General features: G+C 44.7%; 1 protein-coding gene across 4 annotated transcripts in view; it reads right to left on the bottom strand.

The window, feature by feature from the left end:
- LOC147115764 (uncharacterized) overlaps window positions 1–27,112 on the bottom strand; it is a 500,089-nt gene that overhangs the window by 367,396 nt on the left and 105,581 nt on the right. For all 4 annotated transcript variants that reach the window (XM_085990285.1, XM_085990282.1, XM_085990283.1 and 1 more), the window contains one exon: window positions 15,686–15,779. In XM_085990285.1, the coding sequence (XP_085846411.1) occupies window positions 15,686–15,779 (94 nt within the window). The remainder of the gene's footprint in view (window positions 1–15,685; window positions 15,780–27,112) is intronic.

The following is a 27,112-nucleotide window of genomic DNA, read 5'->3' on the forward strand; positions in this document are numbered from 1 at the left end:
AAAATGTCTCTGCAATAGTACTAAGCATTACTAAAAGGTGCTGTTTAAATAAACAGTTAAAATTCAAAATATCCCTCTAAATTTGATTCATGATACAGTCCTTCCAGAATGTCAAAAGATCACAAGGCAATTATGGATGAAACAGGCCTTTTGGCCCATCTTAACTGATCCATACAAGAGATCCTAATGTCTCCACCATTGTACATCTAATTATTTCTTAAATGATTCCAGGGCTTTTGCCTTCACTACTCCATCCATATATACATAAGATAGTCACTAATAAATTCAATAGGGAATTCAGGAGAAACGCCTTTACCCAGAGAGTGGTTACAATGTGGAACTCGCTAGCACAGGGACTAGTTGAGGCGAATAGCATCGATGCATTTAAGGGGAAGCTAGATAAGCACATGAGGGAGAAAGGAATAGAAGGATCTGTTGATGGGGTTAGATGAAGAGGGTGGGAGGAGACTCGTGTGGAGCATAAACACTGGCATGGACCTGTTGGGCCGAATGGCCTGTTTCTCTGCTGTAACTACTTTGTAACTGTAATACTTTATCTGGAAGTCTATTGCACACATGGGTCATTCTTTGAGCACAAAAAATCTAGGCTGACACTGCAGTGCAGTACTGAGGGAGTGCTGCGCTGTTGGGAGGTGCTGTCTTTCGGATGAGACATTAAACCATTAAACCGAGGCCCCATCTGCTCTCTCAGGCAGACGTAAAAGATCCCATGGCACTATTTTCAAGAAGAGCAGGGGAGTTATCCCCAGTGCCCTGGCCAACATTTATCCCTCAATCAACATGACAAAAACAGATTATCTGGTCATTATCACATTGCTGTTTGAGGGAGCTTGCTGTGCACAAATTGGCTGCCACATTTCTTACAACAGTGACTACACTTCAAAAGTATTCCATTGGCTGTAAAGCACTCTGGGACGTCCGGTGGTCGTGAAAGGTGCTATATAAACCCAAGTCTTTTTCTTTCTTTTGTGTGAGGAAGAATTTCTTGATATCAGTCCTAAAATTATTTTTAACTAGTTTGAATCTGTGACCCTTGTTCTATTCCCACAGTTCAAGTTAAAGTAATATACTGGCTTAACTTTTTCTATACCCTTAACAATCTTACATAACTTTGCAACATTACCTCTCAGACGTCTCCTTTCTAGGCTGAAACGTTAAAAGCTTCTCTCCAGTCTTTCCTCATAATCAGACCTCTGACCCAGGTGATCAGCCTTATGGCTCTTCTGTGCATTGCATGCAGCACCTGAATGTGTATCTTGTTTTTTGGCAACCAGAACTAGATGTACTAGTCAAGGTATGGTCTGACCAGGGCACTATAAAGTTTGATCATTATCTCCTCTGACTTATATTCTACTGCTAGGTATGTGTGTTGAATTAGACCTAGCAGTCTTAGTAGGCTTGACACTGAGCATGTCCAACTACTTCAGAACAGCCATCAACAAAGCCAATACAATGTAGCCAAAGCAGTAGAATATAAGTCAGAGGAGATAATGATCAAACTTTATAGTGCTCTGGTCAGACCATACCTTGACTAGTACATCTAGTCCTGGTTGCCAAAAAGCAAGGCCTATATTCCTTAGAGTTTAGAAGAATGCACGGTGATCTAATTGAAACATATAGGGCCAGAAATTCCAGAACGGGGCTTGCACGCGTTTGCACTTACCCCGCGCTCCTGCCGATCAGCTTCTGGGACGCCTGAACTTGGAGAAATAGAAAGCACATTCCCGGGCAGCGTATGACGTCACGCCGCCCAGGAGTGCAGCCAGCGCGGACCCAGGAGCGTGCAGTGTAAGTGAGACACGCCCCTTGAGGTCTCAGTTTCACTGGACACGCCCCCAATGTTTCTGTCAAGCTGCTTTGCTTTTTTACATGCAAAGCAGCAGTTTAAATAGGTTTTTGGAAGTTTTTTGAAGATTTTGGTAACTTTTATAAACTTTTTAAAATGTTTACATTATTTTGAGTAATCTGAAGTAGTTTTAAAGAGAATTAAAGCAATTTAAAGACTTTTAAAAGCCCTAAAAGAATTTTTTTAATTCCATTTTTTTATTTAGCAATGTCGTCATCATACGTGTCTTCACACTGTTCCCTTTGGGGAACTGTATGAAGTGGTGGAAGGATTTATGGCCGTGATTAACGCTCATTCCGTGACCGTAACCATCTTTGAACCAGCCATTAGGGCGGTTAGTCCTATGGCGGGAGGGTTTTACGGGCTCCCACAAGCTATACAAGGAGGGGGGGCCACCCACACCCACGGACGCAAATATCCCACTGGATGTCAACCCAGAATTTAGAGCCGGAGCTCCGACTCCACTTGCCGGGACTGTCTGGAGCGGGGTTCGAAACCCTACCCTGATCTGGCCCAGCGGCGGGGATCCTACCGCTATGACAAACGCCCAATCCGATTAGCAACGTGAAATGGCAGCATAGGGCTCCAGTCACGGGGAGGGAAAAGGCGCAGGAAACGTATGGGTGTCACCTTTTGTGCAGAGTGGGCCTTTTGCGTAGCAGTAAGCATCCCCGCCGCTGGGCCAGAAGGAGTAGGGTTTTGAACCCCACTCCAGACAGTCCCGGCAAGTGGAGTCGGAGCTCCAACTTTAAATTCTGGGTGGACATCCAGCGGGATACTTGCGTCCGTGGGTGTTGGTGGCCCCCCCCCATCAGATGGGTTGTGGGAGCCCGTAAAACCCTCCCGCCATAGGGCTAACCACCCTAATGGCTGGTTCAAAGATGGTTACGGTCACGGAATGAGCGTTAATCACGGCCATAAATCCTTCCACCACTTCATACAGTTCCCCAAAGGGAACAGTGTGAGGATACGTCCGATGATGACCTCTTGCGCAATGGACCTCCTTGGACCCTCAGTCGCAGATGCGAGGGGGCAAGTCGTGCAAGTGTTAAATTTTTTATTTTATTGACATGTAAAATGTTGGCCCAATAATTCCCTTCCAAATGCGCTAATACGGTCGGGGTACTTACGCATCTGGCCGGATGAAATGCCGGTTTTCAGCATGCACAGTGCATGTGGGGAAAACCGGCATTTCCTGTCCTCTGAACGAAGGGGTTCAGAGGCAGAACGCGTGCGACTGCACATGCAGCGCGTGCGCAGTATAATTCGCCGCTTTCATTAATGCTTTCAGTGAGGTCCAGTCATTACAACTTACACATGAAAAAAGCATGGGTACAGTTGCTAAAGAGGCTGCGGAGGAAGATATTTCTTATCGTGGAGCTTCTGAAAGTATGTATGTCTGTATATATTCCTTTGCGTGTTATGTATATATTCCTTTACTTATGTGTATGAATGTATTATTTAATTATGACTTTCAGAGAAAGTAACTTATTGGAAAATCATAATTAAAAACATACATTCATAGTAAAGGAATATAAAACATACATACATATACGTAAAGGAATATATGTGGACATACATACATAACTCATTCTCACATTCCATTCACACAGCCACAATTGCTCCTTCTACCTACCGTTCTGAAAACCCTTAAAAAAAAATTTAAAAAAAATTTAACTTTAAAACTTACTTAAAATTTCTTAAAATAACTTCCCTCCCTTTCCCAAACAAAAATATTGCATTTCAAAAGCTCCACGATAAAATATATCTTCCTCCGCAGCCAATGAACCACTTTACACTTGCTTTTTTTCAGTGTATCTTCTAAGGACTTAACCTCACGGATTTCATGAATGAAATCCACGAAGTTCACTGCGCAAGCGCTGCCTGTGCAGTCGCACGCGCTCGAGGTCTGGAAATGCCGGCGTTCCCCGCATGCGCTGTTCATGCTGAACGTCGGCATTTCCAACGGCCAGAAGCGTGAGTAAGCCGACCGTACTCATGCTACTGGCCTGGAATTTCTGGCCCATAAAATTCTTAAGGGGCTTGACAGGGTTAATGCTGGGAAAATGTTTCCACTGGCTGGGGAATCTAGAACATGGGGTCACAGTCACAGAATAAGGGGTAGGCCATTTAGGACTGAGATGAGGAGAAATTTCTTCACTCAAAGGGTTGTGAATCTTTGGAATTCTCTACCCCAGAGAGCTGTGGATGCTCAGTCGTTGAGTATATTCAAGACAGAGGTCGATAAATTTTGGGGAACGAAGGGAATTAAGGGATATGGGGATAGTGCGGGAAGGTGGATTTGAGATAGAAGATCAGCCATGATCTTGTTGAAAGGCGGAGCAGGCTCGAAGGGCCAAATGGCCTACTCCTGCTCCTATTTCTTATGTTCTTATTGTGAACCTAGATCATTAATCTAAATTAGGAACTGCAATGGTCGCAATATGGAGCGCGGAGGCACTGCACTCAGTACTTTCCCCTACACAAACAAAAATCCTCTAATGAGTATGTCATTTCCTACTTTTCAGTTAATTTCTTACCCATTATCAAGATTTTTCCTGAATCCCCACAACTTTAAGTTTAATTAATCTGTTCTGATGAAGGGTCCCAGCTGCCTAGCCTGCTGAGTATTTCCAGCATTTTCTGTTGTTATTTCAGATTTCCAGCATCCGCAGTATTTTGCTATTGTTTAAGTTTAATTAATAGCCTTTTGTGTAGAACTTTATGAAAAGCCTTTTGGAAGATCAGGTAGACCAAGTCATAGGGCTTTCCACAGTCCACTCGGGTTGTCACTTCCTCAAAAAGGTAAGGGGGGGGTGGTAAGGCAGGATCTTCCCCATCTCAATCCATGTTGATTGCTGTTTACACAATAGTTACTGTACAGGTGATCTTCAAGGTTACTTCCGATAATCGATTCCATTATTTTACATGGAATAGAAGACAGACTGTAGATGCCTGCGTCTGTTTTGCCACCCTTTTTGAATATGGTCACCCCGTAGGTCTGTTTCCAATCTATGTTCTGATTGCCCTCTTACTATTGTGGTACTGAAATATATATTTTTTAATTAATTGTTATGCATAGTCTCAGCTGCTATTCTTTTTTCGAGGTCACTCTCTGCCCCCCTGATCACCCTTTTAAAGGTTTTCTGCATTTTCTTATAATCATGTCAGCAAGCCTCTTTTCCTTTCCTCCTACAGAGTTTGTATAGGTGTTTTTCCTCTTTATCACACGTTTAATTTGTTTATTAATCCATTGAGGTTCGCGTTTGTTTCATCTGAGCTTGTTGGCTTTGAGAATGTATGATTCCTTTATGTTAAGTATTATACCTTTAAAATGTTGTCCACCTCGTTCTGAAATCTCTGCATTCTTCTAAGAGTTGTTGAAGAAACTCCACCATTCTATTTGCTTTAGTTGTTCCCTCATTTCACTGATTTAGCACTTTTAAAGTTATGTATCTGGCTGTTAGTCTTGGGTATTTCCAACTCTCAGACCATGTTAAACTCCATCATTCTGTGATCAATGTTGCCCAGGGGTGCTACACCTTCCACTCCATGTACATTTTATGAGCCATTTATAAATGCCAGGTCAAGATCAGCATTGCTCCCCTGTGGCTCCCTTGATGCACAGGGTCAAGAACAGTTGTGCATTACAATTACCAACTCAGACTCTAAACCACTTGAGTGTTCCAGTTAATTTTAGGTGTACTATTTATATTAATCATTTTGAATGCTGGCTGTTTTTAAGTTCTCGCCCAGCTAAACATAAATAAAAGAAATACAACTGAGGCCATTTAGGATACATTACAAAATATAAAGATTAAATAATGCCAAATTTCAAAATGCAGTTTTTTTTGTAACATGTTGCATTTGCTAAATAATTAATCCTTTTAATATAGTAACATGCTACCTTGTTCACGAACGTTGCCACAGAAAAAAAACTGAAGAGCCTGAAACTCCTCAAGCCCCACTCCGGCACTGGAATGACCACATATCTGCTCCATCACCAAGACCGCCTACTTCCACTTCCGTAACATCGCCCATCTATACCCTGCTTCGGCTCATCTGCTGCTGAAACCCTCATCCATGCCTTTGTTACCTCCAAACTCGACTATTCCAATGCTCTCCTGGCCAGCTCCCATCTTCCTCTCTCCATAAATTTGAACTCATCCAAAACGCTGCCGCCCGCAACCTAACTCGCACCAAGTCCCGTTTACCCATCATCCCGTGCTCTTTGACTTACATTGACTCCTGCTCCACCAACGTCTTGATTTTAAAATTCTCATCTTTGTTTTCAAATCCCTCCCCATCTCTGTAACCTCCTCCAGCCCTACAAATCCATGATCTCCACACTCCTCCAATTCTGACCTCTAGCGCATCCCCGATTTTAATTGCTCTTCTATTGGCAGCCATGCCTTCAGCTACCTGGGCCCGAGGCTCTGGAATTCCCTCCCGAAGCCTCTCCACCTCGCTACAAGATACGGGCAGCAGAGATTTAGATAAGCTGAAGTTTATGGAGGGTGGAAAATGGGAAGTTGGCCGAGAGCATTGCAATAGTCGAGTTTAGAGATAACAAAAGCATGGATGAGGGTTTCAGCAGCTGATGGGCTGAGACGGGCAGAGATGGGCGATATTACAGAGGTGGAAGTAGGCAGTCTTGACATGTAAGACGGGACGTATAAGTAAGTTTAATCAGTTTCTTGTAATTTTTTTGTCTAAGTTTCTTAGATACTGAGAGTTCAAGATGGCAGGCGAAACGATTTTTTGAAAAATACATTGAAGAAAAACAATTTTATTGGTTATTAATTTTTTTGGGAGCTTTTGTTGCTTGCTCATTCTGGATTGGTTATTTTCATAAGCTCTAAATAGATTTTAATTAGACATTTACCTGCTTTTCACACATTTAATTAATATGTATCCTACCTCTTCAGTTGTAAATTGTAAACGTTTTACAAATATGAAATTTCAGCCCATCAGATGCAAGCATGACCACAAATTTGGCATTTAAAAAAGCATAGAATGTAATGGGCAAAACCAGATGCACTTACTTCCTGTAACACTTTCCGATCAATCTCCATTCCGTTCAGATGGATCCCCTGGGGAAGACCGGTGACTCTGGCAAAATAATGCAAATGACCACAAGGCTCGAAAATTAGACAAGGTCAGAAACACAGATTGGTCGTGGGCAGAAATTCCCACCACGCCAAAGATGCACCTCAATTTCATAATAGCAAAAAATCTGGACCTTGGCGTTTTACTGCTTCTTTCCATTGTATCTGCAACACTGCTGTTTCTAACATCAGATGTGCATCTAACTGCAGACGTTCATCCAAAGCATCATCTACTGTTCCTATTGTTAGTTTGTCCCTGATTATTTCTTCTTTGGACATAACTCATCCATACTCGGTGCCTTGCTAATCTGCGAAGATCAGTTAAGAATGCTTTTGCAGGCTCTCAGTGTTGTTATTTTATTTTATAGAATAAGCCCTTTCATAAATCACATTTTTCTTGGTGTTGAAATGCCCATCGAACTTTCCTAGCACTGTGACATGTTTTTCATTTTCATCATCTGTCAGATTGAATAATATGAGAATATCCTCTACTTTATTACCCAAGCGGTAAATCAGTGCAATTCATTGTCTATCAGCTAGTCCTGACATTATACAATAGTATTTCCATCTAATTTTCCAGTTCAGCTATTCCTCAGGCTTGGAAAAATTAAGTTTCCCTAGAGGAACTATAGCAAATCACTTCTGTCATATTTGGTTTCGCTTGACACTTAACTCACGTTTCAAACATCCTGACACTGTTGCACTAGTAGCACATCTGGCTATGACTTTCCTGCTTAATGCTTACACTGACTTCTATTTTTTCTTATTTAAAGACTCACATGAAACATTGGGGGGGAAAAATTCGGTATCAACCATTTTGGGGCGCTAACATTACCTGGGTGCTAATCAGTGGCAGCGAACGCGAAATTGAGTTTTAGCGCCCCAAGAGGGAAGTGAGCGCTAAATCAAGCACTCCACTTTCTTCTTAGGGTGTTAACATTGGAGAGCGGGTCAGAGACTTCAGATACGCTGCACACTGGGCTGTGCAGCACTGTCGCGTTCAAAGGCTCCTTCCCTCCTTTAAAGGGAAGGGCCATCGCTGCAGGCTCTGCAATTTAAAAAGTACCTACCTGGACCACCAAGGCAGCCGTGATCCTGCGCAATCAGCCTGGCACTCAAGCAGTGCGGGCTGATCGATCGCGGTCAAGAACCCACGAAAAGAACTAGAACAGGAAAGGTTACGTTTTTTTTCCCACTTACCTCGGCCACCTCGCCTTTAATCATTGCTCCCGAAGCGGCTGTCCACCCGATGCACACCTCCTGCAGCTGGCGGTGTTTTCGACCAGTGCTGCTGCAGGGGGCAGAAGTCAATTTCAGGTCCGGGGCTCAACCGGGGCGATGACGTCACGATCTCCAGGCAAAGGAGATCTGGGCGCAACGCCGTAGCACCACTGCAAAACTCCCGCCATATCGATGTCAGTGCCGCGCCCGGTTGCAAAACCATTTATACCCCGTTAGTGCCCCGAGGCACAAAGGCACCCAATTGCACCTCCATGGATTTTAGCCAGCAGCAAGCAGAGAAACTCCTTGGCTTTATTACAAGTAAAATTAAATGATTCATACAAAGATATCCATTGCACGTGTCTGCTTCCGAGAAGGTGGGAAAGCCTTGCTTAAAGTTGATGCTGGCCTCAGGTAATTTGATTGCTGTCATTTGAATGGACATTGAGCTGTTCTGGCACTAATGATTTTTGAAACCTATGTACATGGAGGCCCGTGGCACAATTGTTAACACACAGAAATTTTACTTGAGAGCTGCTTTCAAACCCAACACCGATTAATAGCTCCAAATCATTTTCTCTCTGCCAGCTTCAAGGGTTCTGACTAAAATGAGTTTGGGCAGACTCAACCAAATTCCTTTGTGGATGGAGGTCAATAGCAGAAAATTGGCTGTAATTCAACATAAATTGGCAAGTCATTCAAGGGGCCTTGCTGACGTGGGAATATGAAAAATTCAAAAAGCAATTGTCACTGTTCTTCTACGTTAAAGGTATACGGTCAGAGCTGAGGACAATGGCTTTACATTATACTGTACATGGTGAATGCTATACATGACCTGGGAGTGTTAGATATCAGCATTGCTGTTAAAATATTGCAGTTCTCCACACTGACATCCTTTATTTTGATGAGCATAGAAATACATTAAAAAAATGTAATTAAAAAAATTAGGGGCAAAATTTTCCTACACCTGTAGCTCGGGTAAGTGGATGGGTTGGGTGCAGTGAATACAGGAAAATTAGGTGGGAAGGAATGCATGCCCCTAAAAGCCTGCTCTATTTTCTGTCCATTAATTTACAGGCTTGCAGTTCCCAGCCCACCACCAGCATCCTCAACCACGCCCCCCTCTCCACCCCACGCCTATTGCCCTGGCAATCCAGTAGCTTCAGGCACAGGAAAATCTGCCTCCTAATATACTGCAGTGGAATGGCAGCAATGTGCAATAGTACATCGATGTCCTCTGCCAATTCTCCACATGGTAAATTTAAATTTTAAATGGGTCACCAGGGGACACACCAAGATATGACAAGGCACTTCTCCAAAGTGAGGAATTCAGTCTGTGATGCACTCACACACTTCCTAATAGCCAGTTCAACAACAATATTGCCAGAGGTGATGGGCCAGATTACTTGCTCACCACTTCTGCTGAGGAAATTGCATGACAAGGGCAGAAGCCTGAACTCAGCAGGAACATTACATTAAAAAAATTAAATTAAAATGTACAGTGAATATTTATGTACACAAGAATATGCATCTCCCCAAACAACAACAAAAAACACATTTTAAGCACGTGATTATTTTTAAATGAATGACAGAATCATAGAATGGTTACAGCACAGTAGGAAGCCATTTGGCCCGTCGAGCCCATGCCAGTTCTCTGCAAGCGCACTCCCCCGCCTTTTCCCCGTGGCTCTGAAAAAATGTTTTTCCTTCAGGTACTTATCCAGTTCCCTTTTGAAAGCCACGATTGAGTCTGCCTCCACCACCCTTTCCAGGCAGTGAATTCCAGATCCTAACCACTCGCTGCGTAAAGTTTTTTTTCCTCATGTCACCTTTGGTTCTTCTGCCAATCACCTTAAATTTGTGTACTCTGGTTCTCGACCGTTCCACCAATGGGAACAGTTTCTCTCTATCTACTCTGTCAACCCTCATGATTTTGAATACCTCTATCAAATCTCCTCTCAGCCTTCTCTGCTCCAAGGAGAACAACCCCAGCTTCTCCAGTCTATCCATGTAATTGAAGTCCCTCATTCCTGGAACCATTCTTGTAAATCTTTTCTGCACCCTCTCTAAGACCTTCACATCCTTTCTAAAGTGCAGTGCCCAGAATTGGGCACAATACTCCAGTTAAAGCCGAACCAGTGTTTTATAAAAGGTACATCATAACTTCCTTGCTTTTGCACTCTATGGGGGTGATTTTGCCAATGGGGAGCTTTTGGAGGCGGGACTCCCACTTGTCGGGTTTCAGTCCCACCTCCATCAACTTCTGGACAACCCATGCTATTTTCCCTTGATTGACCTGGTTAAGCCCGCCCAGCGGTTGCAGAGAACATCAACGTATGATGTTTCATCTGTCAAAAATTTTTGACAGATGAATTGTCATCGATTGACAGGTGACATTCTCTGTAGTTTGATGAGGTCTTGAATTCAAGACCTCATCAAACAGTTTTCTTTTGCAGAAATGAGAAGGTTGTTGCATTGGAGAATGCAACGGCCATCTGTCATCTCCAACGCAGAGGTCCGAGACTCTCAGCATACACACCGACTGAAGCCTGCAGGAAGAAACAAAGGTAAGTACACTTTTTCTAACACTTTGCACTTACCTCAGATACTCACCTCTCCACTCTTGCATGCATCACTTACCTTCACAGGACAATTTTGCACCCCCCCTCCCACCGCCGTCTCCCGCAGACCCACTACTTGCCTCGCTGACCTGGCGGGTTTCGGAGCCTTCGGAAACCCGCACTTGTGAGGGCAAAAAGGGGATAATCCTATTTTCTGCCTGTTAACTACCTGTTAACAGGCAGTTAATAGGCTTTAATCCCTTCCCGCCTCCAAGGAGGTGGGACCCGGCACGGGACAGCTACCCGCCTCCTGGGAAGATGGCATGGAGGCGGGTTGGGGGCAGTTTGGGCACCCGCCCCCAAATTCTGCCATTTTCCCAGCAGTCCCGCCTCCATACCTGCCTCCCCAGGGCTGGCAAAAATCGCCCCCATAGCCTCGATTTATGAAGCCCAGGATCCCATATGCATTATTAACCGCTTTCTCAATCTGCCCTGCCACCTCCAATGATTTGTGCACATACACCCCCAGGTCTCTCTGTTCATGCACCCCCTTTAGAATTGTACCCTTTAGTTTATATTGCCTCTCCTCGTTCTTCCTACCAAAATGTATCACTTTGCACTTTTCTGCATTAAATTTCATCGGCCACGTGTCCGCCCATTCCACCAGTCTGTCTATATCTAAGTTTTGTGTCATCTGCAAATTTAGAAATTGTGCCCTGTACACCCAAATCTAAGTCATTAATATATATCAAGAAAAGCAGTGGTTCTAGTACCGAACCCTAGGGAACACCACTGTATACCTTTCTCCAGTCTGAAAAACAACCGTTCAGCACTACTCTGTTTCCTGTCACTTAACCGATTTTGTATCCATGCTGCCACTGTCCATTTTATTCTATGGGCTTGAACTTTGCTGGCAAGCCTATTATGTGGCACTTTATCAAATGCCTTTTGGAAGTCAATGCACACCTTCATAGTCCTGGAACTCCCTACCGAACAGCACTGTGGGAGTACCTTCACCACACGGACTGCTGCGGTTCTTCAAGGCGGCTCACCACCACCACCTTCTCAAGGGCAGTTAGGAATGGGCAATAAATGCTGGCCTTGCCAGCAACGCCCACATCCCATAAATGAATAAAAACATTTTTTTTAAAACCACATCAACTGCATTGCCCTCATCAACCCTCTCTGTTAGCTCATCAAAAAACTCAAATCAAGTTAGTTAAACACGATTTGCCTTTAACAAATCAGTGCTGGCTTTCTTTAATTAATCCATACTTGTCCAAGTGGCTGTTAATTTTTTCCCGGATTATCATTTTGCAAAGCTTCCCCACTACCGAGGTTAAACTGACTGGCCTGTAGTTGCTGGGTTTATCCTTACACCCTTTTTTGAACAAGGGTGTAACATTTGCAATTCTCCAGTCCTCTGGCACCAGCCTCGTATCCAAGGAGGATTGGAAGATTATGGTCAGTACCTCCTCAATTTCCACCTTTACTTCCCTCAGCATCCTAGGATGTATCCCATCTAGTCCTGGTGACTTATCTACTTTAAGTACAGCCAGCCTTTCTAGTACCTCTATCAATTTTATCCCATCCAGTATCTCCACTACCTCCTCTTTCACTAGGACTTTGGCAGCATCTTCTTCCTTGGCAAAGTACTCATTTAGTACCTCAGCCATGCCCTCTGCCTCCATGGGTAGGTCTCCTTTTTGGTCCCTAATTGGCCCCACCCCTCCTCTTACTACCTGTTTATTATTTATATGCCTATAGAAGACTTTTGGATTCCCTTTTATGTTAGCTGCCAGTTTATTCTCATACTTTCTTTTTGCCCCTCTTATTGTCTTTTTCACTTCCTCTCTGAGCACAAAAACAGAATTTCAACAACCAAATAATTATTTGGAACACTGTAAATTGAAGCACACTCCACAGATGGTTTGCAAATTCCACTGCTCCCTGGTGCATTACTGCTCGAGGGGCCGGGGGGCAGAAAGGCACTGTGACACATAATCTGGTTGTGCCTCCACATTGGCCATTCTACATAGCAGTCCAGGAGACCACAAATAATATGATGGGACTCACAATCCCTGCAGACCAAGGCTGCTACCTATTGGGCTTGTCCACGGGGGGGGGGGGGGGGGGGCTCTTGCTCCCCCTGTAGCATATCATAAGCTAATGTAGCTGTCACTGCAAGGACCAAGAAGACACTTCCTGTCCCTGTGGAATTTTTTTTTTTTAAATTAGTCCATGGGATGTGGGCGTCGCTAACATTTATTGCCCATCCCTAATTGCCCTTGAGAAGGTGGCGGTGATGTGCAACCTTCCCCACAACAACATGTGAATGAAACACTTATGAGACAAATGCCCATGAGAATGGGCTATATATGAACTTCAACTTGAACTCTGGAAGCACCAGTCAATCTGGAGCCCTAGCCTGGAAGCCTATTCCATTCAGACATCTTGACATGCACACCCAGACTGCTCCAGAGAACAGAAAAAATAGGTTAACTGGGAACACGGTCACAAGCTATCAAGGATTCTCTTCCATTCAGTGAAAGCCCAGATGGAGCAACATGCCTGCCCAGTAAACCCCCTGTACAGGCAGGACCCTACACATTTCCCTGATTCAACTGAATCTTGACAGACACTATCAAATAACCCTGACTTCCAAATTATGTTGTCCCTAGCTTACTCTTAACTGTATCATCAACTTCAATGTGTCACTGGATATTTTAACAAGGGATTCTCTCTAGAAAATTTTATTTTCTGATTCGCGGGCACTGGAAAATCTATCTTAAAGTTCTTTAATTAAGAAATTGGAGACAATATACAAAAGCAACAACCTGACAGTAGGTTGCATTTAGAAAGGAGCAATTAATGACGACTGCTTAAACTAGCATTCAAAACTGTGGTGTTTGAACAGGAATCTTAGCAGAAATTACACTGAACGAATAACACAAAACAAAACCCAGCTATTAAACCTCACACATCTGCCAGGAAATGATATTTATAACAATATAAAGGAGTTTAAAAACATGCCGTAAGTTATGCTGTTGCAATACAAAATTGTATGGCAAAGAAATTTTTTGTTTTGAAATAACTACCAACCTTGCCTGTACTTTTCCAAGGATGCAAATTTACAGGCAATGCATGTGCCAAAAGAACTGTGACAAATAACCCTGTTACATGGAATTGCTTGTATGTACACACTAAGAATATAATAAACCAGTAAATTAAACTGTACATATTCATTGCAAATTCATTCTTATCACAGACTCAATCCCCAGACAGTCATAAAATTATAGAAGTGTTGGTGTCTTTTCTCTCACTTCTGTAATCAGTTTCCCATTAAATGCACTGAAGAAAAACATTCACAGCTGTTCCGACTATAATTCACCAGTTACTCACTAATAATTTGTTAATAACAACTTGCATTTATATAGCACCTTTAACAAAGTAAAACGTTCCAAGGCACTTCACAAGAACGTGATCAGACAAAAATTGACACTGAGCCAAAGAAAGAGAGATTTAGACAGGTGATTAAAAGCTTGGTCAAAGAGATAGGTTTTAAGGAGGGTCTTAAAGGAGGAGAGAGGTGGAGATGTTTAGGAAGGGATTTCCGGAGCTTAGTGCCGATACATCTGAAAGCATGGCCTCCAATGGTGGGTTGAAGGATGTGGAGGAAACACAAGAGGTACAAGAGGCCAGAGTTGGAAGAACGTGGAGAGCTCGGAGGGTTTTAGGGCTGTAGCAGGTTAGAGAAATAGGGAGAAGCGAGGCCATGGAGGGATCTGAACACCAGGATGTGAATATTAAAATCGAGGCATTGATGGACTGGGAGCCAGTGTAGATCAGTGAGCACTAGGGTAATGGATGAACAGGATTTGGTGCGAGTTAGGATATGGGTAGCAGAGTTCTGGATGAGCTCAAGTTTATGGAAGATGGAAGAATTGGAATAGTCAATTGAGGTAAAAATAGCATGGATTAGGGTTTCAGCAGCAAATGGGCTGATGCAGGGGCGGAAACGGCTGATATTTCGGATATGGAAGTAGGCGGTCTTTGTGATGGAGAGGATATCGTGTCCAACGCTCAGCTCTTGGTCAAATAGGACACTGAGGTTGCCAACAGTCTGGTTCATCGAAGAAAGTGGCTGGGTGGAGGGATGGAATCGATGATTAGGGAACAGAGTTTGTGACAGGGACCAAAGACAAAGGCTCAGGTCTTCCCAATGTTTAATTGGAGGAAATTTCGACTCACTGATGTGGACAAGTGGTCTGACAACACAGAGACAGTGGAAGGGTTGAGAGACGTAGTGGTGAGATAGAGCTGGGTGTCATCAGCGTACATGTGAAACCTTATGTCATGTCTTAGAATGTGGTCGCCAAGTGGCAATATGTAGATGAGAAAGAGGGGGTCAAGGATAGATCCTTGGGTGACTCCAGAGGCAACGATACGGTGGTGGGAAGAGAAGCCATTGCAGAAGATTCTCTGGCTATGACTGGATAAGTAAAAGTGGAACCAGGCGAGGGTAGTCCTAGACAATGAAGGAGAGGCATTGGTGGATGATGGTTTGGTCAACCATGTCAAAGACTCCAGACAGATCAAGAAGGATGAGGGGACTATAATCCTTTCTCTCCTGTATATATACCTATCAGCTCCAGTAACATCTCAGAGCTGACGGGTTGTGAACTAAGAAAACATTTGTTGAAAATAGTCCTGGCAGTGGCTTGGTAAAGACACAAATGCCTCAATAAAGACAGGCCAAAGCAGAGAAACACCAGTTCCTATTGGTAAAACACATCAAATTATGTGAAAATTCTATTGTGGTTTTAGATGCTTAAGAAGAATGCAGAAATAGCAGCGAAGACTGGTTCTGCTTCACCAACCCAAAATAAGCCTATGAAACAACATAACATTTAAACAATATTCTCTACCTGCATCCTCAGTTTCTTCCTCCTCTTCTATGGAACTTGGAACAGGATCTTGATCACCAACATCCTGCATTATGATTCTTTCTACTGTTAAATTCTAGAAAACAATGAACATATTCATAAAATATGGCATAGTTAGAATTTGCCAAGCAACACAAAAAGTCAGTAATCACCTTTCATACTGAACTTTTTTAAAAAGTACATTACAGCATAAATCTGAAACAAGGCTTCACAGCAATCAAATACAAATCAATTATCTGTAAACCTCTAGTAATACAAACATGTTCAGCACAGAACTCCTATGGAGCAAACAGCAGTACCTCAAAATATATATGGAGGGGTTACTGTAAAGTCCGCGCCTCAATAATACACGGACTTCGGGAGAACAGTTTAACAGGTACTTTACTGAACAAGAGGCAGCTTGAAACTGAAACTACAGAAGCCTGCTAGGGCCTTTTATACAGGGGTGGTCACTGCCGGTACTGCAGTCTAAGACCAGTTATTCCCTTAAAGGTACATACACAACAATATCTCCCCTTTTAGATAAACAGTACATAACATTCATTTAACAACTAAATAATAACTAATTACAATTACAATTTTCTCAGTAATATATACATCAACTGAAATAGTCATTTATAAGTTCAGTCTTTGAGGAGGCTTCCTGATCCGGACTGGATAGCGCCTTTCTCGAGTATCCTGTTCTGGCGGTGGAGTCAATTCTGGCTCATTGTCATTGGTTGGTTCGTCAGCTTCCAATACCCCTGCTTCTGAGGTAGACGCAATCTGTACTTCGGGCTCATTACCAGGTGCACATGCTTGTGGTACAGGTTTGGCTTGTTCCTGTGACTCTAAAATCTGGTCAGCATGGCGTCTCACGATGCTCTCTCCAACGTCCACTGTGTACATTAGTGGTCCCTGCTGTGTGCATATCGTGCCTGGCTGCCATTTTTCTGTTCGGTAATCGCGGGCCAAGACTGGTTGCCCTATCTTGAAGCTCCTGGTTGGCTTCTCATTTATGTGCTGGAACTGCTTATCCTCAACATCTCGTCTTATGTTTGGTTTGAGCAAATCCAAGCGACATCTTAGTCTCTGGTTGAAAAACAGTACGGCTGGAGTTTGGTCGGTTACTGCATGTGTCGCATTCCGGTAAGCAAACAGGAAGTTATCCACCTTGTGTTGCAGTGGTATGTCGTCATTATACATTGCCTTTATGGTCTTTTTAAAGGTCTGAACAAACCTCTCAGCCAATCCATTTGTGGCTGGATGATATGGGGCAGATGTGTAGTGTTTCACCCCATTATTCTTCAGGAACCTCCGGAAATCCTCAGACACAAACTGTGAGCCATTGTCGGAACAGATCTGTTCTGGCAACCCATTCCTGGCGAAGATGGTCCTTAGGACTGCAATAGTTTTCTCCGTGGTGGTGGAGGACATTTTAAATGACCTCTGGCCATTTCGAATGGGCGTCCACAGCGATTAGAAACATTGAGTGCATAAATGGACCAGCGAAATCAATGTGTACCCGTTGCCATGGAGATGATGGCCACTCCCATGGATGTAGCGGGGCCTGTGGTGGAGCGTTTTGGACCTTCTGGCATCCTGTGCATCTCTTGGTCATATCCTTGATTTCTTTATCGATTCCCGGCCACCACACAAACGCCCTGGCTAGGCTCTTCATTTTTACCCCTCCCAGATGACCCTCATGAAGCTCATTGAGCACTCTATCTCTCAACTTGGGTGGAATTACCACTCGGGATCCACACATCAAGGTTCCCCGGCACACTGACAGCTGTTCCCTCCTTGGCGAGAATGCTGGCAACAGTGAGTCGCCATATGCTGGCCATCCCTTCACCGTCAAATCATAGACCCGAGAGAGTGTTGGGTCATTTCGGGTTTCCTTCTCAATACTTGCGTTTGTAACAAGCAAACATTCGACTATGGTTGCATGGAATATCTCCACAGGGTCCACTGCAGGTGCTTCTTCCGCCGTAGGCAACGGTAGGCGTGACAGCCCATCAGCGTTTCAATGTTGTTTCGTACCTTTGTACTCTATGTCATACTGATGTGCCCCTAGAAAAAGTTACCATCTTTGCAGCCGTTGCGCTGTCATCACCGGAATGCCCTTCTTTGGGTTAAAGATCGAGACCAGGGGTTGATGATCAGTCAGTAGGGTGAATTTCTGCCCGTGCAGATAGTGATTGAACTTCTTCACCCCCCACACCAGGCTGAGGGCCTCCCTGTCAATCTGGGCGTAGTTACGCTCGGCTGAGGTTAGCGAGCACGATGCAAAGGCTATTGGCCTCTCTGAACCGTCGCGGAATTTGTGTGACAGCACCGCACCAATGCCGTAAGGTGACGCATCACATGCCAACCGAATCGGTAGTGTTGGGTTGTAGTGGGCCAATACTTCTTTTGAAGTGATTTGGCATTTACATTCCCGAAAGGCACGCTTACACTCATCACTCCATTTCCATGTTACACCAGTTTGAAGGAGGGCGTTCAGTGGGTGCAGAATTGTAGATAAATTCGGCAAGAACTTATGGTAGTAGTTCACCAACCCGAGGAACGACCTCAGTTGCGACACATTTTCTGGTGCTGCAGCCTTGACTACAGCCTCAATCTTGTCCGGCGACTTATGCAACCCTTCCTCATCAATCATGTGGCCACAATACGAGATTTGTCTCCTGAAGAACTCGCATTTGGGACGGTTGGCTCGTAGCCCATCTTCCTGCAATCTCGTGAGCACCTGTTCCAGGTTGGCAAGGTGTTCATTGTCATTTTCGCCCGTAACCAGGATGTCGTCCAAATAACACTGGGTCCCCGGGATCCCTTGCAGGACCTGTTCCATTGCCCTCTGCCACATAGCCGGGGCCGATGCTACCCCAAATACCAGTCGATTGTACTGGTAAAGGCCTTTGTGAGTGTTTATCGTGAGGTATTTCCTCGATGCTTCTTCCACCTCCATTTGTAGATACGCTTGAGCCAGGTCAATCTTTGTAAAACGTTTCCCTCCAGATAGTGAGGTGAAAATATGGACTGGGTTCACAGTCACCTTGAAGTCCCCACAGATGCGAACCTTCCTTGGCTCCCCAGGCGTGCTGCTCAATGCTTTCTTCATTACAGGAACGATGGGTGTGGCCCACTCGCTCCAGTCCACCTTGGACAGCACCCCCGAACGCTCCAGACTCTCCAGTTCAGCTTCCACAGCTGGGCGCATCGTGTATGGCACCGGTCTGGCCTTGAAAAATTTTGGGGTTGCGTTATCCTCAATCTTTATGGTTGTCTTTACTCCTTTTAGAGTCCCAAGTCCTTGTTGGAACACCTCTTCCGCGTCAGATAGAATTTGTGACAGACGTCCAGGTGCGACGTCATCATCTTTTTTGTCAGTCACAGTTAGTGCCAGAATGGAATGCCAATCCAATTGTAGTCTTCGGATCCATTCACGTCCCAATAATGGTGGTCCTCCATCTCGTAGTATATACATGTATAGTTTCTGTGTTTCCTTTCCGTTATATTCAACTGGCACCCTTATTTTTCCTCTGGGGTAGACCTTTTGCCCCGTGTATGTCTTCAATACAATGGACGTGTCCTTTAAGGGTATGTGTGAGAATAGCCGCTCATAGTCTCATCGATTCATGACAGTTAGGGCTGATCCTGTGTCCAATTCCATCTTCACTGGGGACCCTGCTATCATGAGGGTGACCCAAATGGTTCGGTGATCTTCTTTTGCGATCACGTTGTGTAGTTTTAAACAACTTAGTCGCCTGCTCCCGGAGTCCTTATCACTCTCCTGATCTTCTGAACTACTATCTGTCAGTTTCTTTACTTTCCTGTACTGTTCCTTAGTAGTTCTTGTCGTGTTGGTCTTCTTTCCCGACCTGCAGACTCTTGCTATATGTCCTATCTTCCTGCATTGCCTGCATATTTTGTCTTTAAACCAGCAGTCCTTCTGCACATGGGTTGTTCTGCCGCAGCGATAGCACTTTTCGGCTCCATACGCCATTTTGTTAGCGCTGTATTCTTGTGGTTTCTGTTTTATTTCCGCAGCTCCCCGTGCTGCTGCTTCGTAGGATACTGCCACGCTGAAAGCCTGTTCTAGCGTCAGGTCCTTTTTTGAAAGTAGTCGTTTCTGGGTTCCTTCACTCTGGAGCCCGCAGACAAACTTATCCCGTAAGGTGTCTGCCAGTCCTGCTCCGAACTGGCAGTGCTTCGATAACTTGCGTAGTTCCGTAAGATAGTCAGCACTGCTCTCATCTTTGTGCTGGTTTCTTTTATGGAACTTGAATCTTTCTGCTATCAGCAGTGGTGTAGGGCTTAGGTGTTTCTGTAAGGTATGAACAATCTCCTCAAAACTTTTCTCCATTGGTTTAGCTGGGGTAATTAAATTCCGCAATAGGCCGTACATATTCGCACCCATCAGATTTAATAATACCGACGCCCTCTTTCCATCGGCCACCTCATTTGCCTTGCAGTACACTTCGATTCTTTCTACATACGTGGTCCAGTCTTCTACCTCGTTGTCGAAAGCAGTGATACTGCCACTTTTCGGCATCTTGGGCGATTTAAAATGGCGCCTCCCGTGCTTTTGCTTCTTCCCCAATGGAATAAAATGGCGCCTCCCGCGCTTTTGCTTCTTCCCCAATGGGATAAAATGGCGCCTCCCGCGCTTTTGCTTCTTCCCCTTACTGCCACGCTGCTCCTAGCGTTCTACGGGGTAATGGCGGCGACCTGCAGCTTCGGCGCGTCTCGCTTTCCTTCCCCTCCATTTAGTTTCTCTCCACTGTCCTGTTTTCGAGCACCGACCGCGCCCTGTGCGCTCCACCCTCTCTCTCGTTTTCTTTTCCCGGCGACGCTGCGCGGCCCGATTTGTAGAGCCGCTCGATCGAGCTTGAGCCCGCCGCAGTCCGGAAGGGTCAGCGCGCTACCTGCTACCAGCACGATTCGCTGGAACCACAGTCTCTCCCGCAATTCTCCAAACACTGATGGATTCTTTGAGCGGTTGCCCTCGGTCGACGCCCGTTGCTCAGACTACGGCCTTCCAGGACCTTCCTTTCAGGCGAGATCCCCGTGAGATGATGCCACACTGCAGGTGAATTCGAACTTACTCGTTGCCACTGTAAAGTCCGCACCTCAATAACACACGGACTTCGGGAGAACAGTTTAACAGGTACTTTACTGAACAAGAGGCAGCTTGAAACTGAAACTACAGAAGCCTGCTAGGGCCTTTTATACAGGGGTGGTCACTGCCGGTACTGCAGTCTAAGACCAGTTATTCCCTTAAAGGTACATACACAACAGTTACAATAACTCAACTTCCATGACTATCCTTTGTCACCATTACTGATGAGCACTAAAATGAATACTACAACAGACTTTATAAAAGATAGTGCACATCATTTCCTTACTGTGTTGAAAGACTCGGAAGAGCTGGTTTTCCTTTCCATTGAACCTGTGAATGCTCAGTATCCAAGTGCCAAGTGCAAAGGACAGGAAAATGGGACAGAGACCCATAATACCCCCATAATGTCACCCTGGGATTTCCAGGGCATCCCCTCGCGGGTTGGGGGTAGGGAGTGGTGGAGTGTCTGCACCTAGAACAGGCACAGGCAAAAGCAATAATGGAAACGAGGTGGCTTGGAGCATTTCTGCTCTCCTGCTTCAGTCCTCCAGGCTCACCTAAAAGGTATCCATTTTGAGGTTGTCAGAAGAAGTTGGTGATAGACCTTGCACCTCAGATTCGAAGCAGCAAGGCAAGTGAAAAAGCTCTTCCTGATTTCACTCCTAAATGTCTACCTCTAAATTTAAAATTACGCCCCCTTGTTCTGGATTCCCCCAACATGAGGAAATAGTTTCTTTGTATCTACTTGCTTAAAACCTGTTACATCTCTAACTCTTGCCAGTTCTGAAGAAAGGTCATCGACCTGAAACATTATCTCTGTTTCTTTCTCCACAGATGCTGCCTGGCCTAAAAACAGAAAATGCTGTAAATACTCAGCAGGTCAGACCTGCTGAGTATTTCCAGCATTTTCCCTTTTTATATCTTTCCTGATGTTCTGTGCCAAAAACTGAACACAGATCTCCAGATGGGGCTGACCAAGGCTCTGTACAACTGAAGCATCAATTCCTCACTTTTGTACTCCAACCCCCCTTGAGATAAAGGCTAACATTCCTTTAGCCTGTTTGATTACTTTTTGTACCTATGCACTAGCTTTTAGTGATGTGTGTGCATGGACAACTAAATCTCTTTGCTCTTCCAGAGCTCCTAGCCTCTCACCATTAAAAAAATATTCTGATTTGTCTTTCGCGGATTCAAAGTGGATCACCTCACACTTCCCCATATTTAACTCCATCTGCCAGAGTTTTGCTCACTCATTCAGTCTATCTATGTCCCTTTGTAACTTCCTGCTCCCATATACCCAACTTACTGTGCCTCCTAACTTAATGTCATCTGCAAACTTGGATATTCAACTTTCTTTTCCTTCATCCAAGTCATTAATATGTGAAAAACTGAGGCCCCCGTATAGATCTCTGGCGAATGCCACTTGTTACAGCCCGACAATCAGAAAATGTTCCCTTTATCCCTACACTCTGTCTCCTACCTCCCAACCAATTACCAATCCATGTCAGAGGTGCAGTGGAATTGTTCCATTGGCTCAGACTTTCAGTGGGGAAAGGATATGCTGATGCCTTGCTTGCAATTGGAGTTTTCTTGCAGGGATGGAGCAGAGAAATTAAAACCACCCCAATAAGTTTTAGTCAGGAATCAATTGGTCATACATGCAATAATATGTCTGTGAGACAGCCTGTTAAATTATTCCTGCTGAAAAAGAAGTATTTTCTTCCTTCCACAAGTGTGCTGTTGAATCTGTGCAATTCTTATCTGTACCTGGACTGAAGTATGTTAGGGAAGACCAATGTGTTAGTAGCAAATAAACTTTATTCAGTTGTTTAAGAAAATCCACTTCTAACTAGTGCTAATTGCTTTGTATCATTCATAAGTCAGAACCTTAGGTGAAAAGGGTCTTAAGTATATCCCTAATAAATAGACCTACTCCCCTTACACCGAGACACAAAAGTCCTGCAACAGATGTTGGCCCGAATTGGACCCATTTTGGGGTCTATTTGAGGCAGATTTGATTTTAATGGGATGGAAATAGGGTGGGTTCTACAAAGAGCAGAGGATCTGCTCTGCCAGGTGGCTAATTTGAAAATGGCCCCCAGTGACATCTGCACCAACTCCTTGCAGGCACAGGCTCAAAGGAGCTACTGCTGGAGTGCACAGTGGCATTCCCTTTGAAGAAACAGTTGCTAAATGCAAGGGCATTGCAATAAATTGAGAACGCACATAAAACTGAGATACTTCTTACAGAACCATTACAATTTTATGACATCTGCCAACTGAAGGTTTTCAACAGATGTATTCTTTTGTTGCATATTTCTGAAAAGATTCCATTAGGAAAATATTTCTTTAGGGAAAGAATGAGTTTCATGACATGTATCTATTGAATTTTTTAGCAACTGTTTATCCATGTACTTAACAAGGCAGACAGCTAAATGTAATTGAATTGCTTTCCAATTTCTTTTGGAAAAGTTACTTTTTTCATTTTTCTATTGGACGCTTTCAACTAATGTGCTTTCTTCGTGCTTTTAAGAAGGCAACGAAATGGAACAAAATTGCTTCACTACGTTTCTTTTGTGATGGACTAGATTTTTTATGATTTATCTACTGAAGATTTTGAAATAATGTCTCAAATATGCAAACAAGAGCTAGATGAAATGTAAGAAGCAGAAGAAATAGGAGCAGGAGTAGGCCATACGACCCCTTGAGCCTGCTCCGGTATTCAATAAGATCATGGCTGATTGTAGATCTCAACTTCGATTTCCCGCCCGATCTCCATATCCCTTGATTCCCCTAGAGTCCAAAAATCCATCTATCTGAGCCTTAAATATACTCAAAGACTCAGCAGCCACATCCCTCTGGGGCAGAGATTTCCAAAGATTCACAACCCTCTGAGTGAAGAAATTCCTCCTCATCTCAGTCTAAAATGGCCTACCCCTTATCCTGAGACTATGCCCCCTCGTTCTAGACACTCCAGCCAGGGGAAACAACCTCTCAGCGTCTACCCTGTCAATCCCCTTCAGAATCTTGTATGTTTCAATTAGACCACCTCTCATTCTTCTAAACTCCAGAGAGTATAGGCAGGCCCATCCTACACAGTCTCTCATCATAGGACAGCCCTCTCATCCCAGGAATCAATCTAGTGAACCTTTGTTGCACTGCCTCCAAGGCAAGTATATCCACATTTCAGCGCCCACGCGTTTCAGCACCCCTCCCCTTCCGTTAAAGGGGAGGGATGCTACGAGCTCTGCAGGGCCTCTGATGGCCCACACTATCCCACCAGGGTGGTGTAGTGTCTTGGCTGCAGCCCGGCACAAAGACGCAGTGCTGGGCTGTGCGATGACAGCCATGGACCACACCAAGGGCTGCCACGGAGGGCCGACCTGGAGGTTGGCCAAAAAAAATTAAATGGCTGCGCGGGTCGCGGCCACACCTCCCTTTAATTAGCGGAGGTTGGCCTGGCTCGCGACCCGCGAAGCTGCCGCTGACACTGCCCGTGGCAGCCTCGCGGGGCGCAGCTGAATTTCTGCCGCCGCTGCACAGCAGCTCGGGGCACAACGCTATTGGGTAGCGCCTCAGTAGCGCCCTGCCTAATTTTTGAGTGCGCTCGCCCCCGTCCAGGCGATAAGCCCTTTGCACCCCGTTAACACCTGCCGGAAGCGCTAACGGCAGGCGCAAAGGAGCCGAATTTCACAGCCGTTGTGTTCTCCTCACAGCTTACTGTCCCACCTAGCTTTGTATTGTCAGCAAACTTGGATACATTGCACTCGGTCCCTTCATCTAGGTCATTAATATAGATTGTAAATAGCTGAGGCCCTAGCACTGATCCTTGCGACACCCCTAGTTACAGCCTGCCAACCTGAAAAAGACCCATTTATCCCTACTCTCTGTTTTCTGTCCATTAACCAATCCTCTATCCATGCTACTCTATTACCCCCAAACCCATGAGCCCTTTTCTTGTGTAATAACCTTTTAGGTGGAACCTTATCGAATGCCTTTTGGAAATCCAAATATGCTACATCCACTGGTAGTTACATCCTCAAAAAACCTTAATAAATTTGTCAAATACGATTTCCCTTTCATAAAACCATGTTGACTCTGCCTAATCATGTTATGATTTTCTAAGTGCCCTGATACCACTTCCTTAACAATGGATTCCAGCATTTTCCCGATGACTAATGTCAGGCTCACTGGCCTGTAGTTCCCTGTTTTCACTCTCCCTCCTTTCTTGAATAGCGGTGTTACATTTGCTACCTTCCAATCTGCTGGGACCGTTCTAACATCTAGGGAATTTTAGAAGATCAAAACCAATGCATCCACTTATCTCTGCAGCCACCTCTTTTAGAACCCTAGGATGTAGGCCATCAGGTCCGGAGGATTTGTCAGCTTTTAGTCCCATTAGTTTCTCTAGTACTTTTTCTCTACTTATATTAATTACGTTAAGTTCTTCACCCTCATTAGACCCTTGGTTCCCCACCATTTTTGTGTCTTCTACTGTGAAGACAGATACAAAATATTTGTTTAACGTTTCTGCCATTTCCTTATTCCCCATAATAATTTCTCCCGTCTCAGACTCTAAGGGACCAACGTTTACTTTTGCTACTCTCTTCCTTTTTACATACTGTAGAAGCTCTTACAATCTGCTTTTATATTGCTTGCTAGTTTTCTCTCATTCTATTTTTTTCCCTTTTTATCAATTTTATGGTCATCCTTTGCTGGTTTATGAAACTCTCCCAATCCTCAAGCTTACTGCTATTCTTCGCAACATTATAAGCTTCTTCTTTCAATCTAATGCTATCCTTAACTTTTTTAGTTAGCCACGGATGGATCACTTTTCCTGTGGAGTTTTTGTTTCTCAATGGAATGTATTTTTGTTGATAATTATGAAATATTTCTTTAAATGCTAGTCACTGCTTATCGACCACCATACCTTTTAATCTATTTTTCCAATCTACCTTAGCCAGCTCGCCTCTCATACCTATGTAATTGGCTTTATTTAAGTCAAGTCACTCTCAAACCTAATGTGAAATTCTATCATATTATGATTAGTCTGCCCCAGAGGATCCTTTACTATGAAATTGCTAATTAACCCTGTCTCATTACACAATACAAGATATAAAATAGCCTGTTCCCTGGTTGGTTCCATGATCTATTGTTCCAGGAAACTGTCCCGAATGCATTCCATGAACTCGTCCTCCAGACTACCTTTGCCAATTTGATTTGTCCAGTCTATATGAAGATTAAAGTACCCCAATTTTACCATTTGTTACAAGCTCTTACTATTTATTGATTAATATTCTGTCCAACGGTATAGCTACTGTTAGGGGGCCTATATACTGCTCCACCAGTGTTTTCTGCCCCTTGTTATTCCTTATCTCCACCCATACTGATTCTACTTCCTGATCTTCAGAGCCGAGGTCCTTTCTCTCTACTGTCATTATGTCATCCTTTATTATCAGGGCTACTCCCCCTCCTTTCCCATTCTTCCTGTCTTTTTGAAACATCACGTACCCTGGAACCACAGCAGCAGCAGCAGTGCGGACCTGGGAGGAGCAGCGAGGCGGCAGCAGTGGTATAAAGTGAGCCCGAGGCGCAGGTAGGCCCCACAGCAGCAGCAGCAGCGCCGACCTGGGAGGAATGGCGAGGCAGCAGCGGTGGTATAAAGTGAGCCCGAGGCACAGGTAGGCCCCACAGCAGCAGCAGCAGCGCCGACCTGGGAGGAATGGCGAGGTAGCAGCGGTGGTATAAAGTGAGCCCGAGGCGCAGGTAGGCCCCACAGCAGCAGCAGCAGTGGCAGCAGTGCCGACCTGGGAGGAATGGCGAGGCAGCAGCGGTGGTATAAAGTGAGCCCGAGGTGCAGGTAGGCCCCACAGCAGCAGCAGCGGCAGTGCGGACCTGGGAGGAGCGGCAGTGGTGGTATAAAGTGAGCCCGAGGCGCAGGTGGGCCCCACAGCAGCAGCAGTGCGGACCTGGGAGGAGTGGCGAGGTGGCAGCGGCGGTATAAAGTGAGCCTGAGGCGCAGGTGGGCCCCACAGCAGCAGCAACGGCGGCAGTGCGGACCTGGGAGGAGCGGCGAGGGAACAGCGGTACCAACTCGGCACCGGCAGAATTTTCAAAGAATGACATCAGAAGTCAAAAGTGACGTCGACACAAGGGGGGGGGGGGTGGAGGGAGGATTGGTGAGTATCTGGTAAGTGTTTAAACTTGGTTTTCTCAGAGTTTTAAGTTTATTCCAGGTAGGTTAGTAAATAGTCTGTTAATTAGAGGTATGGCAGGGGAGCTCACACCCGTGGAATGCACATCCTGTG

This window comes from Somniosus microcephalus, chromosome 6 (assembly GCF_052327205.1).
Source record: "Somniosus microcephalus isolate GS21.2 chromosome 6, FLI_Smic_1.0, whole genome shotgun sequence".
NCBI classification, from domain to species: domain Eukaryota; kingdom Metazoa; phylum Chordata; class Chondrichthyes; order Squaliformes; family Somniosidae; genus Somniosus; species Somniosus microcephalus.